The sequence below is a fragment of the Moschus berezovskii genome, chromosome 20 (genome assembly GCF_049115385.1).
Source record: "Moschus berezovskii isolate FMDL1 chromosome 20, NW_MosBer_1.0, whole genome shotgun sequence".
Lineage (NCBI taxonomy): Eukaryota > Metazoa > Chordata > Mammalia > Artiodactyla > Moschidae > Moschus > Moschus berezovskii.
Window position 1 is genome coordinate 35,805,693 of NC_142479.1, and position 14,975 is coordinate 35,820,667.

General features: G+C 51.0%; 1 protein-coding gene across 11 annotated transcripts in view; it reads left to right on the plus strand.

The window, feature by feature from the left end:
• Window positions 1-14,975, plus strand: part of RAP1GAP2 (RAP1 GTPase activating protein 2) — a 208,492-nt gene that overhangs the window by 100,865 nt on the left and 92,652 nt on the right. For 9 of the 11 annotated variants that reach the window (XR_016035486.1, XM_055403701.2, XM_055403718.2 and 6 more), the window contains one exon: window positions 999-1,083. The exons of the other annotated variants lie outside the window; for them this stretch is intronic. Coding sequence is in view for 8 of the 9 variants with exons in the window: in XM_055403701.2 (XP_055259676.2) it covers window positions 999-1,083 (85 nt within the window). In the remaining variant the exon portion in view is untranslated. The remainder of the gene's footprint in view (window positions 1-998; window positions 1,084-14,975) is intronic. 11 annotated transcript variants of the gene reach the window in all.

Below are 14,975 nucleotides of genomic sequence, written 5' to 3' on the forward strand. Positions count from 1 at the left end.
GCTTCTCTCATGAAGGGGCCTCGGGGTTGGAGCTATCACCCTGGTTGGCAGGACATGGGCTGGAACAAAATGCAGAAGCGTTTTCTCCAGGTGGCAGTGGGCGTCCTTTGGTCATTTATGGTCTGTCTCCTGGCTGTGTCAGGGTGGGGCTCCGGAGAAGGAAACAGTTGCAAAACTGGGGGCTTTGTGGCTCTGTCCAGTCTTCTTCGGCTCTTAGAACCATCCTAGGAGATAGCCAGGGCATGTCCTGGACAACAGAGTCCCTTGTCCGGGGAGTCCCCCAGTTCGGCCCAGCTGGTCCTGTTGTGTAACTGTCACTCTGAAGGCTTATCCACGGCATACACTCTCCCTGCTGATTGGACTGTCAACCAGCACTCCCTGGTCACCAGCAAGGGCCAGATGGAAAGTGGGGAGCGTGTGAGAGCAGCGGACTTGTCGCAATTGTGTTGTCATGGAGACACAACTCTGTTTAGCTGCCTCTCCACGGTCCTAGCCCACATGGACTAAAATAAGTCTTACCTGCAGCTTACACAGCAGGCAGCCCTGTCTTTTCAAAGTCCGCTGTCTGACCAGGATGTGTGTGTGTGTGTGTGTGTGTGTTTAGGGACAGTGGGGCCCCAGGGAGGATGAATTGAAAATGTTTACCCCCTCTTCGTTTTTTCCTTCCCAGTCCCTTGTCTCTTTAATCTCATGGCACTCAGACCTCAGCATCACAGTCACCTGGAGAGCTTGTTAACACAGATTCCTGGGCCCCGCCATTGGAGACTTGGTGTGCATCTGAGAATGTGTCTTTCTAACAAGTGACACTGATGCTGTGGGTGCAGGGGTCACTCTGGGAGTAAGCTCTGGCTTAGCCCAGCCAAGAAGCGCACTTACTCTATTTTCTGCACGTGTCAGCCTGTGTCCTCAAGCCCAGCTGCTGATAGAGGAGAGGGAGGAAGTGCAGACAGGCCCCTGCTCACTTCTGACCTCTTCTGTGTTCTGTGGTCTCCTCACAGGAAGCAGGAGCTGGCCAACAGCTCGGATGTGACTCTCCCAGACCGGCCACTGTCCCCTCCTCTCACAGCGCCTCCCACCATGAAGGTAAGAGGCTTTGGGCTGGTGAGTGGGGAGGGGACGTTGCCGGGGGCAGGGGGGAGCCCTCTTGCTTTGGCCCCAGGCCCAGCTGCTTCTGTCCCCTCCGTGGGGACCATGGAGCCTCCCCGCCCCTCTGGATGCAGTGTCCACTTGAGATAACCAGTGCGGGAGGAAGGTGTGACTGTGAGATACAGGGGTGTCAGGGGGCAGTGAGGAAATAGACTGGGGTTGACTGCGGTGGGCAGGATGCCTGGTGATTAGGGAGAGGCCTTGTGGAGCTGTAGATTCTGGAGCAAGGGGCCCAGGCGGAGCACTTACATGGGGACACTCAGAATGTGGCCGGGTGCCTTTTGGGGCCACCTTCTGAGAAGGGCTGCCTGGGGGTGGGGAACGAGGGGTCCTGTGGTCTGGTACCCTCTCTGGGACTTGGATGACTCTTGTACGCTGGTCAACCCACCTCTGACTGGCCCTCCTACGTGGCTCTGTCACCCCAGTCTCTATGGGAGGGTTGCCCTGGAGGTTCTGGGGAACCCGTAATTCTTCTCCTGTTAGCATTTCATTCGCAAGTCTCTTTCGTGGGAAATTGCATCCCAGGACCCCGAGGGGCCTCATCCTCCCCACACTGAGCTCCCCCACCCTTCTGTCATCCAGTCTTCCCAGCCAGGTGGCCACATGTGCCTGGACTGGCCCTCAGGGGGGACTTTGGCTCAGCCGGTATTGCCGTCTAGGCAGCAATGTGCCTCCCTCCTTCCCTCACCCTTTGCCAGGGGACGACCAGCTCTGAAGAAGTCACCTGCCTCCTGAGTCAGCTGAGGGGACATCTAGGGCAGTCACCCCCCCGACCCCTCCCCGCTGCCATCCTGAGGCTCTGCTACTCGGTGACTCACAGGGAAATAATTAGGTATCTCTTTCCTGTGAGTCCCTGTGGTACCCCCTCTTCCCTGACCCAATCTGTTGCAAAGTGATACCTTCAAAGAAAGTAGATAGAAGCCATCTTCCCATTACCATCCCGCTTTGAATGCCCACCATGCACAGAGCTATCCTGAAATGACAGTCAGAGCGGGCGTCCCGGTTAAATTAGGAATTCAGGAGTGGGTGGGGTGCAGGGCCCTGGTGGGGGTACCCAGGGGCACTGAAATCCAGACCATCTTCATCAGCCCAGTCACAGTGCTGGCATCTGAACCAGGTGTCGGGGTGGCTTGTTTGCACAGGGCAGAACTAAAACATGTCTCCCTTCTCAGTTTCAGCCCCTTGCTCTGCAGAATTGGGTGTGGGACGCTCACCTCTGTGCTCACACACTGTGCTGTGCTTGGTCTCTCTGTCATGTCTGACTGCTTGAGACCCCATGGACTGTAGCCCGCCCTCCAGGTTCCTCTGTCCATGGGGATTCTCCAGGCAAGGATACTGGAGTGGGTTCCCATGTCCTCCTCCAGGCGATCTTCCCGATCCAGGGATCGAACCCGCATCTCTTACAGCTCCTGCATCGGCAGGCGGTTCCTAGATCCCGTATGTCAGTCCATTCTAGAGGAGATCGATCCTGGGTGTTCACTGGAAGGGCTGGTGCTGAAGCTGAAACTCCAGTACTTTGGCCACCTCATGCGACGAGTTGACTCACTGGAAAAGGGAGGGATTGGGGGCGGGAGGAGAAGGGGACGGCAGAGAATGAGATGGCTGGATGGCATCACCCACTTGATGGACATGAGTTTGTGTGAACTCCGGGAGTTGGTGATGGACAGGGAGGCTTGATTCATGGGGTCACAAAGAGTCGGACACGACTGAGCAACTGAACTGAACTGAACTGAAGACTTGGAGCAGCCAAATAAATAAGTAAATATTTTAAATAAAGAAAAAAAAAAAACTGGGGCTTTATCCTAACTAGAGGCACTGAAGTCATTGAAGATTTTAGTCCAAGGAGTAAGATGGCTTTTGAAGAGTTACCCTGGCTTGTATGGGAGGGAGCTGAGTGGGAGTGGGGTGGGCTGGGAGGCCACTGCAGGAGTCCAGTGGGGAGAGGATGGTGGCCTGACTCCAAGGGGCCCGTGAGGTTGTTTGGAAGTGGCCAGATCTCACATTTCCTATGTGATGAGATGTGAGAATTTGGGGTGAGGTAGTTGACTCACTGGAAAAGACTCTGATGCTGGGAGGGATTGGGGGCTGGAGGAGAAGGGGACGACAGAGAATGAGATGGCTGGATGGCATCACCGACTCGATGGACATGAGTTTGAGTGAACTCTGGGAGTTGGTGATGGACAGGGAGGCCTGGCGTGCTGTGATTCATGGGGTCGCAGAGAGTCGGACATGACTGAGCGACTGAACTGAACTGAATTGAGAGGGCAAGGACGGCTAAGGCGATGGCACCCCACTCCAGTACTCTTGCCTGGAAAATGCCATGGACAGAGAAGCCTGGTAGGCTGCAGTCCTTGGGGTCGCGAAGAGTCGGACACGACTGAGCAACTTCACTTTCACTTTTCACTTTCATGCATTGGAGAAGGAAATGGCAACCCACTCCAGTGTTCTTGCCTGGAGAGTCCCAGGGACGGGGGAGCCTGGTGGGCTGCTGTCTATGGGGTTGCATAGAGTCGGACACGACAGAAGTGACTTAGCAGGGGGCAAGGAAGGCCCCAGGTTTGGAGCAACTGCATAAACGTTACAGCCATTCTCTGAGAGGGAGTGCCCCAGCAGAGAGAAGGAGGGCTTAAGTTCCACGTGCTGAGTTGGACAAGCCTGAGACACCAATGGGGGTGTCAGTGAGCAGCTGGGTATTTGGGGGCCAGGCTCAGAAGAAGGGTGTGACTGGAGGTAAAAACGCGGAGTTATTTTTGTTGCCATGGGAATTGAAGCTGGGGGTGGACGGGTGGGTGAACTCTCCAGGGAGAGAATGGAGCCAGCAGATGAGAGATTCCTGGGGTGGCCTCCCCAGGTTGAAGGCTGGTGCGGAGGAGGCTGGAGACACGGTGGGAGGGACAGGCAGACCTGGGTTAGCGGTCTGGCGGCTACTCAAAACTGCAATGCTCACTTAAGTCTCGGTTTTCTCAGCGCAGGGGGAGCGGCCGTTTCGGGACTGCGCTTACCAAGTCATGTTGCCGGCCCAACGCGTCCCAGCTTCGAGTTCAGGGCAGCGGTTGCATCCCGTTCTGTGGGTCCCTGATCCTGGTGGATGTGTTTTTTTCTTAACAATTTTATTTGCTTTTTCTTTGTGCTGCACTGGGTGTTTGTTGCTTTCCATGGACTTTCTCTGGTTGCAGCGGGTGGGGGCTGCTCTTTGCTGCTGCTCTTGGTGAGCAGGCTTCTCATTGGAGTGGCTTCTCTTGTTGCGGAGCACGGAATCTAGGCGCGCAGGCTTCGGTAGTTGCAGCTCACTGGCTCCCTAGTTGCGGCCTGAGGCTCTGGAGCGCGGGCTCAGTAGTTGCGGCGCACCGGCTTAGTTGCTCTGTGGCCTGTGGGATCTTCCCGGCCCAGGCGTCGAACCTGTGTCTCCTGCATTGGCAGGCAGATTCTTATCCACTGTGTCACCAGGAAAGTCCTTCTGGTAGATGTTTATGGTGTGTTGATGATACTGGAATCCTCGTTGGAGGAGCAGGCACTTATCTTCCACGTCTCTGGTTTTGCTTGAGTCTCTTCTACCATCAGGCACTTTTCTAAATTAAGCCTAGATATATGTGTTCTTTGATATGTGGATTGAAGCCCCCTCCCTCCCCATCAGTTCCACGTGGAGTCACCTGTAAGGACCTGGGTTCCCACCTGGGATGTCCTCTCCAGGGTGGGATTGGGCCCAGACATTGAGGTCTGGGACACCACGGGGTGGAGGCTGGACTCTCTCCAGGGGGTCACTGGCTCTGGAGTTCTATCAGCCCCCTGCCCTCCCAGCATCTGGACAGGGGAGGAGGGTCTGACTTGGTTCCCTGGCAGTGCAGGCTTGGGGCAGGGATGGCAGGGAAACCCCTTTGGTGTTGATTAGCTTGGGAGTCACAAAATCTCAGGGGTGGTGATCCATTTCCTTTCCAGGTAAGCTGGAGGCCAGGAGGTGGGAAATGACTTCCCCATGGTCCCACTGAAGAAAGCTGTCTTCCTCCTTTGACCATAGAGTCAGTTCAGTTCTAAGACACAAACCATTTTTGATACAAAGCTCTCATCCCACCCCACACACCAGGGACAACCCTCCTCTAGTTGCTCCCCGCACTAGAAAGGGACTGATGGAGCAGAAGCTGGCCTCCAGCCTGAGAAGCACCCTTCTGACCCCTGCCCCCAACTGGCATGCCTGCTGCAACGGGTCCTCTCTGCTCCCTCCCCCACCTTTTTCTGTTTGTGGTTTTCAAGGTTTTTTTTTTTTTTCCCTTGCTAATATGAAACTGAGAAAAAGCTACCAAAGAGATGCTGAGCAGATGGGCAGAATGAGAGCCCAGTTCCCAGCCAGAATTCAAACTGTGGATGGCGCAGGGTGGGCTGGGAGAGGGGTTGGGGGCTGTCTTCCTGGGAATGCAGTGGATCGTTTCCAGGCTCACGTTTTTTACGATCCAGTTTTCATGCCCAAATGGATCACCTGGCACCCACAAGGGCCATGTGTGTCTCCTGCCCTGTGCCAGACCCCGTGGGGTCAAGCCAAGGCCGCCGTCCTTGTCCCTCAAAGAACCTGCTGTCTTCGGGGGGCCTTAACTGAGCAGAAGAAACCATATGGCTCAGCATGTGGCAAGCTGCAGTGAGTCCAGTGGCTTCTCAGTGTCGGGAGAGAAGTGAGGACGGCTTCGTGGGGAGGCCGGTGGGGGAGTTGGAAGGGACCCTAATGTCTAGCACGGGGGTTGGTCGACCCCCCCAGAAATGACCGTAGAACAACCTTTTGGGCTTGAAGAGGGTGGGGTTGACCCTCCTGATTCTTTTTTAGCTTGCAGTAAGTGCATGGGCTTTCTGTTGAGGGCGGTGATGCTGAGGCCTGGGTGTGACCTTGATCCGAATTGTCACACTCGTCTCTGGAGCCCCACCAGGCCTCTTCTGGGAGGTGACCCTTGCTCAGCCTCCTCCGTCCCTGTCTGTGCTAGTCCGAGGGCAGCCTCCTCCACCCCAAACCTTCCCCTTTCCCGAGGACAACAAAGAGGCCTGAGGTGCCTGCTGTGGGGGGAGCAGAAAGTCTCGCTCCTGCTTTGTCCCCTGGCTCTTTGCTCTGCATCCCTCGAAACCCCAGCGGCTGGTCAGGCAGGTGCGAAGTCCCCAGAGGTGGGGAAGAAAGTGGACATCAGAGGAGCCTTCTCTGCACTTCCTGCATTTCCTGTGGGCAGGGCTGTGCTGGGTCTCTGCCTCCTGCCCTCACGAGCTGCCCACTAGCCACCCTCTCTCCTGGGCGGTGAGAGTGGGTTCACTGGGGTTTCTTTTCCAGCTTGGAGCCCAGCCCCAGGCCCGATGCCAGCTCTTTCTTTGCCCCCGGTTCCTACCCTTGTCTTCTGTTCTCACTATGAAAAGAGACCGCACCTCTCTGTCGGGACTGAGTGAGGGGGTGTCAGCTCCCATCAGATCTGCCAAGTTTGTGTGGGCGAGCTGAAGGGACCGTTGTGGGAAGGGTTGGGACCCCTCTGGGGTGGGGCAGGAAGGGCTCAAGGACAGCGGCAGAGGATTTGGTTCCCCCTCCTTAAGAAAGCCCTGGGTGGGTGGGGGGCATGACAGTTGGGACTCTCATTCCCCACCCCAAGCCGTGACCGCCTCTCAGGAGTTCAGCTGGCTTTCTTGCTGGCGGTCCTGGGAGGGCTGTCCCTGGTCTCCACACGGACCCTGTTCATGTTGCCGTTCCAGATGCCATCCTTTCAGGAACCACTTCCCAGGAGGCCTCTGATTGTGTGCAGGCCAGTGGGCAGGGGAGCCCGAGGGCAGTGCAGATGTGACAGGGGCTTCCTGTCTCTGCACCTGTTGGGGGGTGCACTTTGGAGGCTTAGCGAGCCGGGGTGTGTGTGTGCACGCCACCTGCATGAACCCCCCTCACGTATGCACGTGTGTGTATTGTACCTGATTTTGTTCGTGGGTTTAAGGCCAGCTAGCCTACATTTCTTTTTTCCTTCTCAAAGACATTCTATTTTTAAAAATTTTCTTTATTTTTAAAGTTTTTATTGGAGTATACTTGTCTTTTTCTTTTTTTAGTTTTTTTAAAAAATTATTTTAATTAGAGGACAATTGCTTTATAATATTGAGTTGGTTTCTGTCATACATCAACATGAATCAGCCACGGGTATACATATGTCCCCTCCCTCTTGATGGAGTATAATTGCTTTACAATATTGTGTTATTTTCTCCTGTACAGCAAAGTGAACCAGTTACATGTATACACATATCCTGTCTCTTTTGGGTTTCCTTCTTGCAAATGACTTTAGGTGTAACTGGATTTTAAAAAAATTTACATACATTGAAATGCATGAATCTTAACTGTACACTTTTATTAATGAGTACGCCCATAGGACCCATACTCTGATTCAGATATAGGCTCTTGCTCTTCCCCCAGAATATTCTATCATGTTCCTTCTTGAGTCAATCCCAACCACCCCCTTAGGAAGCAGCCAGTATTCTGGGATTTTTATTTTCCAATGTAAATTAGTTTTTACCTGCTCTCGAACTGAATTTAAAAGAGATCACATGTAGTCTGTACTTGTTTGCATCTAGCTCAGCATAGTATCTGTGAGATTCCCCCATGCTGTAGAGTAGATCAGTTTGGTCCTTTTTATCCCCACTGTATGAATATAGCACAATTTGTTTATTCTGTTGAGGGACATTTGGGTTGTTTCCAGTTTTGAGCTATAATGAATAGCCAGATGCTTAGATGCTTTGACTATTCTGGTATACGTTTTGTTTTGGACATGTGTTTTCATTTCTCTTAGGTAAATATCTAGTGGGAAATGGCTGGGTCAAAGGGGAGATGAATGTTTAACTTTATAGGAAGTCACCAAACTTTTAACCAGGTGGTTGTACCATTTTATGTTCCTGCCAGCAGCGTTATGATAGCTCTGACTGCTTTACATCCTTGTCAACATTTGCCATTGTCAGTCTGTTTAATTTTAGCCACTTGGGTGGGTGTGTAGGGAGAGGGTATTTCATTGTGGCTTTAATTTGCATTTGTCTGATGACTAATGACATTGAACACTTTCTCACATGCTTGTGGGTCATTCTTGCAGTTCCTCTGTTCCTCCTACCCCTTTAAAGTGGGGTTGTTTGTCTTCCTGTAGGCATTCCTTACATATTCTAGATACAAGCTCACTCCTTAATAGCATCATTGACGAACAGAAGTTTTAAAATTTTGATGATGTTCAATTTATGTGGGTTATTTTTTGTTTTGTGTCTATAGCTTTCTGCATCCTAAGAATTCTTTGCTTACTCTGTGTCACAAAGGTTTTCTTCCATTTTTTTCTTCTGGAAGCTTTCTAGTTTGAGCTATGGATCTAAGATCGATCCCGACTTTACTGTGTGCCATGATCCAGGGGCCCCCAACCTCTGGGATCTATTGGCTGATGATCTGAGGTGGAGCTGATGCAATAATAACGGAGGTTAAAGTGCACAATAAATGTGATGTACTTGAATCATCCCAAGACTGTCTCCCACCCCTCAGTCTGTGGAAAAAATTGTCCTCCATGAAACTAGCCCCTGGTGCCTAAAAGGTTGGGGACCACTGAATAGGCATCGTTGGTCAGCAAGCCCTGTACTTGCCCAGCCTTGAGATTGAAGAAGGAACCAGGAGTCAGTGAGAGAGACCTCCATGGCTTAATGGACAGGGGATCTTATGTCTGAAACAAGGTCCTGGAGTGACACTCTACTGTGTGTGGCAGACAGAGGGCAGGACAGGCAGCAGGCTTTGCTCCTGGAGGGGAGAGGGAGGTTAAGTTATAGGTGGAATCGACATCAGGTTGACTCATCGGTTACCAGGGAAACCAGCAGAGGAACGCATCCTTCACTGCCTCTTTGCCCCTTTGCTAAGGTATCATGGTGAACATGTTCTGACCTGAAGATTAGAACAATCACTAGCTGGGTCAGGGGGCAAGTACGTAGGCATTTACTGATTACGCTCTATGACTAAGAGGGAAAGTCTGTCAGGTGTGTAGGGTGTAGGTGAGGCAGGGACTGGTCAAGCAGAGGGATGTACAGGGAGCAAAAGAATAGCCATCATACTGGTGTCGAGGTCCATTTATTCTCATATGGATATCCAGTCACTGAAAAGACTTTGGGTTGCTTTGAGACCTTAGTAAAAAATCTGCTGACTGTATCCAGGCACCCGTGCCTGTGTATGGTTTCTCTATAAGCCCTGGTGTTTCTCTAGATCAGGGATGATACATGAATGACCCTTGTGCCATCACTGCAGCCTTCTACCCTGATGGCAGATGTCAGTAATGATCACAGCATCCTTGCTCATGAATTTAGACGTGGTCTCAGGATCCTCTCCAGCAAAGCCCTGCAGGCAGCCACCGCCAGTCATTTGGAGCTGACATTTGAGATGAATTGTTCCTGGCATCTCTGATTGAACTTGGCGGAAGAGGTTAAGTTGTTTGCTCAAGGTCCCACAGCTGGTGAGAGCAGAGCCAGGATTTGGACTTAGGTCTGTCTGTGTGGCTTGGAAGCCTGTGCTGTCTTCAGCACGCTCCAGACTGCTTTCTGTGAGTCGTGTGAGCTTGTTACTTAATCCCCCTGTCCTCCAGTTTCTTCCCCTGTAGAATGGGGACAGTGACCGCCTAGAGGAGCAGGTATGAAGAGTAATGAGGTACATACACCATGAAGCAACTAGTGGAGTGCTTACCACATCATGGGGGCTCAGTAAATGGTTGTATTAATGTTGATGGTGTTGATGGTGATGACAGTGGTGATGATGGTTATGTAGTTCTTTCCCTGACACACATAAAGAGGACTTTTCTCCAAGGAACTGGGACCCACCAGCTCATGAGAGTCCCTTGCCTGCTCCCATGGAGACTTCTGAGCTGGAGGCCTTGGGCCAGGGGAAGCCCTGCTTCCTAGCAATTGCTAATGGAGCTCAAACTTCAGGTCTTGGCCTAGGCGTCTGGGCCGCTTGGACCTTATTTCATTCTCCCCTTTGTTTCAGGGAAATAGGCCATCTGGGCTTCTAGAACCGTCTTTCTGGGAGTCCTCTCCCCCTCTCCTTTGATCCTCTAGTCCATCTCCCTTTCCTTCTGATGGACCACATGGTCTTCTCCATTGGGGAGGCTCGTCCAGTTCCTGTGACCTGGACCCATATCCCTTTGAGGCTCTTCCTCAAAATGATGACGCAGTATGGAGTATCAGTTAAGGACATAGTTTCTGGAGCCCACCTGCCTTTAAGGCTTTGCCATTTCCTAGCTGTGTACCGTCTCGGCCTCATTTCCCTCATTTGTAGAGGAGGAATATGAGAGTACCTGCCACGTGTGTTTGTAATGGGGACTAATTGAGATGTGCTACAGAAATGGTAGTCATTATTATTCATCCAGAGAGGAATGTCAGAGGGAAGTACCCTGGTTTTTCTATTGTTAATATAATACCTCCTCAATTCTTCTTGATTTCCTGCCCTGCCTGGTACCCAGGACTGAGTGCCTCTCCGTATCCAATGAACAAAATTTGAAATTGCATTGTATGTGATTGGCCCCACCTGAGCCCTGTGTATCAGACCCAAACCCCTGCCTGGTAACTGTGGATGATCCTGAGGGTGTTGAAAAAAGGCCAAAACCCAAGATCCTGCCCAGCAAAGATCAGATGGACCCGGGGGAGGGGTCTTTAGGGAAGGAGCATCCTTCTGGATCTTGTTCCCGACCCTTGAAATCAGGCTGCCCTGGGCCAGTCAGGGTTCACAGGCCAGGTGGTCCCCAGGGTGACAGGGAGAGCTTGCAGAGCCGGAGTCCTCATGAAGGATTTGGGGATTGGACTGAGTGGAGACCTGATAATTCAAGGCCATGGAGAGTCCCAGGGTTGGCCCTAGAATGCATTTTATAATCTGTTTATTCCCATCAGAAGGTTCCTTCCTAATTCCTTTTGCCTGAAGCTATATTGAAAGGCGTCTTTATTTCTAGACAGACACTGACCTTGTGCTTTGATAGAGCCCTTGGCGTTCAGGGTGTCTGCTTTTTTTAAAAAACATTCCTTGGGCTGTGCTGGACCTTCCCGTGTTGAGTGGCGGGCTCTGTAGTTGCAGTTACTCTCTAGCTGTGGTGCTCGAGCTTCTTGTTCCATTGCATCTCTTGTGGAGCATGGGCTCTAGGCACACGGGTTTTAGCAGTTGTGGTGCATGGGCTTAATTGCTCTGTGGCACGTGAAATCTTCCGGGACCAGGGATCGAACCCGTGTCCCCTGCATTGGCAGGTGGATTCTTAACTGCTGGGCCACCAAGGAAGTCCAGGGTGTCTCCTTGGGGATGCTTCTCTTGTGTGATGTTGTGCAGTTCAGTCATCTTCTAGGAACCTCAGTTCCTCCATTGGTAAGACTGAGCCCACCCTGCAGGGTTGCTGTGAGGATTATAGGAGGAAGCAGATGGGCAAGGGCTTCAGGAAACACCAGGTACCCACATACATATTATGTTGTTATACTTGCGGTTGTTATCGTGGGCAGCGAGCTAAATGCTTGTGGGGTGGTTTCATTGATTATCCTACTCTTCTTCTCTTCGGGCTGCCATACACACTACTGCCTGCACACGGCTCAGGAGTGGGGTTCTGCCAGATTCCATGCCCTGCCTCCTGTCCCAACCCGCCTGCATGCCTGGGAGGGGGAAGTGTCATTGACTTGACACTCAGGTCCAGTGTGCCTAGCACTTTTGGGGGACAGTGCACAGTGGGTCCTGTGTTTGTTCCTGGGGGGCATCACCCCTGCACTTCTGAGCCCCTTAGGTACTCCCTTTGTCTCCCCCATTAGTAGATTCCCTGCTCTTGGCTGAGTGTGGAGATGGAGTTTCAGGCCTTAGGGTGTGTATTCATTTCCTGGGGCTGCCATAACAAAGTCCCGCAAACTTGGTGGTTTAAGACAACAGAAATGGATTCTCCCACCGCTTTGGAGGCGAGAAGTCTGATATCAAGGTATGAGAAGGGCAGAGCTCCCTCCAAAGGCCCTAGAGAAGGAAAATCCTTGTTGGTTTCTTCCAGCTGCTGGTGGCTGCAAGCATGCCTTTGGTTTGGGGCTACATGATTCCAATCTGCCTCCATCTTCACGAAACCTTCTCTTCTCCCTGGGTCTGTGGGTCTTTTATGAAAATTTAAGGCCCCCCTGGCTCTACCTGGATCTCATCTCAAGATACTTGATTATACCTGCAAATAAGTCACGTTCACAGAATCTTGGGTAGACATATCTTTTGAGGGGGCCACCGTTTAACCCATTGTAAGAGCTGTGATGGGAGCCTGGTGAGGCTCTGAAACTCTGCCAGCAGTTGCTTGCCCTTGTGTGGTTAGAAGTCACTCAGGTGTGACCACAGGGGTGTGTTTGTGTGTGTGTGTGTGATGGGGTGGGGCGTTGCTGGCACAAGGCTGGAAGGAGCTGGTCCAGAGCAGCCACAGCTCCATGTCCCGAAGGGCAGGACGTGCTCTCCTGTTCTTGCTGGTACGTAAGGAGCCCAGAGTCAGTGCTTCATCCACCCTGAGTGGCTGGTTCTTAGTACTTAGCCATGGTGGTGGTTCAGTTCCTCAGTCGTGTCTGACTCTTGTGAACCCGTGAACTGTAGCCTGCCAGGCTTCTCCGTCCCTGGAATTTCCCAGGCAAGAATATTGGAGTGGGTTGCCATTGCCTTCTCCAGGGAATCTTCTCAACTCAGCAATCGAACCTGGGTCTCCTGCATTGCTGGCAGATTCTTTACTGACTGAGCTACCAGGGAAGCAATACATACTCATAATAGGTGATTTATGAATTCTCATGGACTGATCCAGCCTTGAGAATGTGGCGTTGAACAAAAAAGCCCAGTATTTTCTTGGAGAGTTTTTATTAGATTTTTTTCTGCAAGTAAACAGCATACCCTGTTTTAACGAAAATGATATATGCTTCTTATTAAAAATGTAAGCAATTGTAAAGTATAAAGAAAATAAGAAAAAAAGAATCTGAAACAAAACTCTAGTAATAATCCCACCATCCAGACATATTCATCATTGCTATTTGCTAAATCCGCAGACATCTTGGCATCATGCGCACATTTAGAGGCATAAATAAATGGGATCGTGTTGTTTGTGCCCATTTATAATAAAAGGAGTCAAATTCGATTTTACTTACATTCAACCAGTGAAGAGAAAGCCAGGCGACTCAGAAGGAGTCACTGAAGTTTAGATAAATGTTTTTACTCTAGAAGAGATAGTAACCCCTGTATGAGTCCTCTGAAGATGAGCTAAATTGTTTTATTAAATTCTTTTATTGAAAACAGACAAATCTTTGGGGGTGGAGACATTAATTTAAAAAAATATTTATTTTTTTATTTCTGTCTGTGCTGGGTCTTCCTGGCTGTGAGCAGGGGGCTTTCTCTAGTTGCGGTAAGTGGGGGCTATTCTTTGTTGTGATATGTGGGCTTCTTGTGCAGCGGCTTTTCTTGTTGCAGTGCATGAGCTCTAGGCACACAGGCTTCAGTAGTTGCAGTTCCTGGCCTCTAGAGCACAGGCTCAATAGTCGCCCCGTGGCATGTGGAATCTTGCTGGACCAGAGATCGAACTGGTGTCCCCTGCATTGCAAGGCGGATTCTTAACCACTGTACCACTAGGGATGCCCCCATTAATTTTTTAAAATAAATTATTCCCACCTTATACAGTGAGTTTGGCTGCCTGCTTTGAAATGTGAGAATCAGGTGGCTTTGGAGGCGAGCTGGTGCCGTCTGTGAACAGCCTGGCTCACTCACTCCTTTTGAGGGGAACTGCTGGGCCCTTAGTAGCAGCCTGGGTGGAAAGGATCTGCATCTCCAGGTGTGTGGAGAGATGGAGGGAGCCTTTCAAGAGCCCCGGCTCAGTTCCACATGGAAATCAAGCAGAACCCCTTGTGGGAGAGAATTGGGTTTGCTAGCAGATGACACGACTGAGCTGATTTGATTTGGCGGCAGGTTGGAGAGGTTATGTGTCATGGAACATTTCAGTTTTGCAGGGTGGAGACATGATGCTAGAGAGTCAGAGTTCCTTCCTTTCCATGGGTCTGTCAGAAGGTTTGTGTTAGTTTCTTATAGCTGCTGAAACAGATGACCACACGTAGTGGCTTAAGACAAATGGATTTCTCATCTTCGAGTTCTGGAGGTCAGAGGTCTGAAATGGGTTGCATGGGACTAAAATCGAGGTGTCCACGGGACCACATTCCTTCCGGAGACTGTAGAAGAGAATTTATTTCGTTGCCTTTTCTAGCTTCTAGAAAGCCACCTGCATTCCTCGGCTGCTGCCCCATTCCTCTGTCTTCAAAGGGAGCAACACTGATCGGGCCAGGCCCCTCCCACACTGCCATCTCTCTCATCCTCTCTCTTCTGTCTCCTTCTATTATAAGGATGCTTTTGATTGTATTCCTGGATAATCCGGGATCCTCCTCTCACCTTAGGGTTGGCCGATTACAGTCTTAATTCCACCTGCACCTGAATCCCCATTGTCACCATTATCTTCACATACTCACAGGTCGTGAGGATTGAGGACAAAAGCATCTTTTGTAGGTGGGCATCGTTCAGCTATGACAAGCTCAGGGTTCAGTAGGAGAGGCTGGGTCCTGTTAGAGCTAGTTAGTCCCTCATCTGTAAAGTGAGGGAGATTTTTTTACCCCACTTCCTAGTGGAAATCCTTGAGGGTCAGCACACAGTAGGTCTTCCTTCTATGGGATTCTGTGGCCCCGTAACTGATCTTTTGCCTGCCTGATTTCATTACTTTGTGAGATCATGACTGATTATATGATTTCAAATGTCCTCCCCTGACCATTGGAGAAAGGAATGGCAACCCACACCAGTTGTGTTGCCTGGAGAATTCCATGGA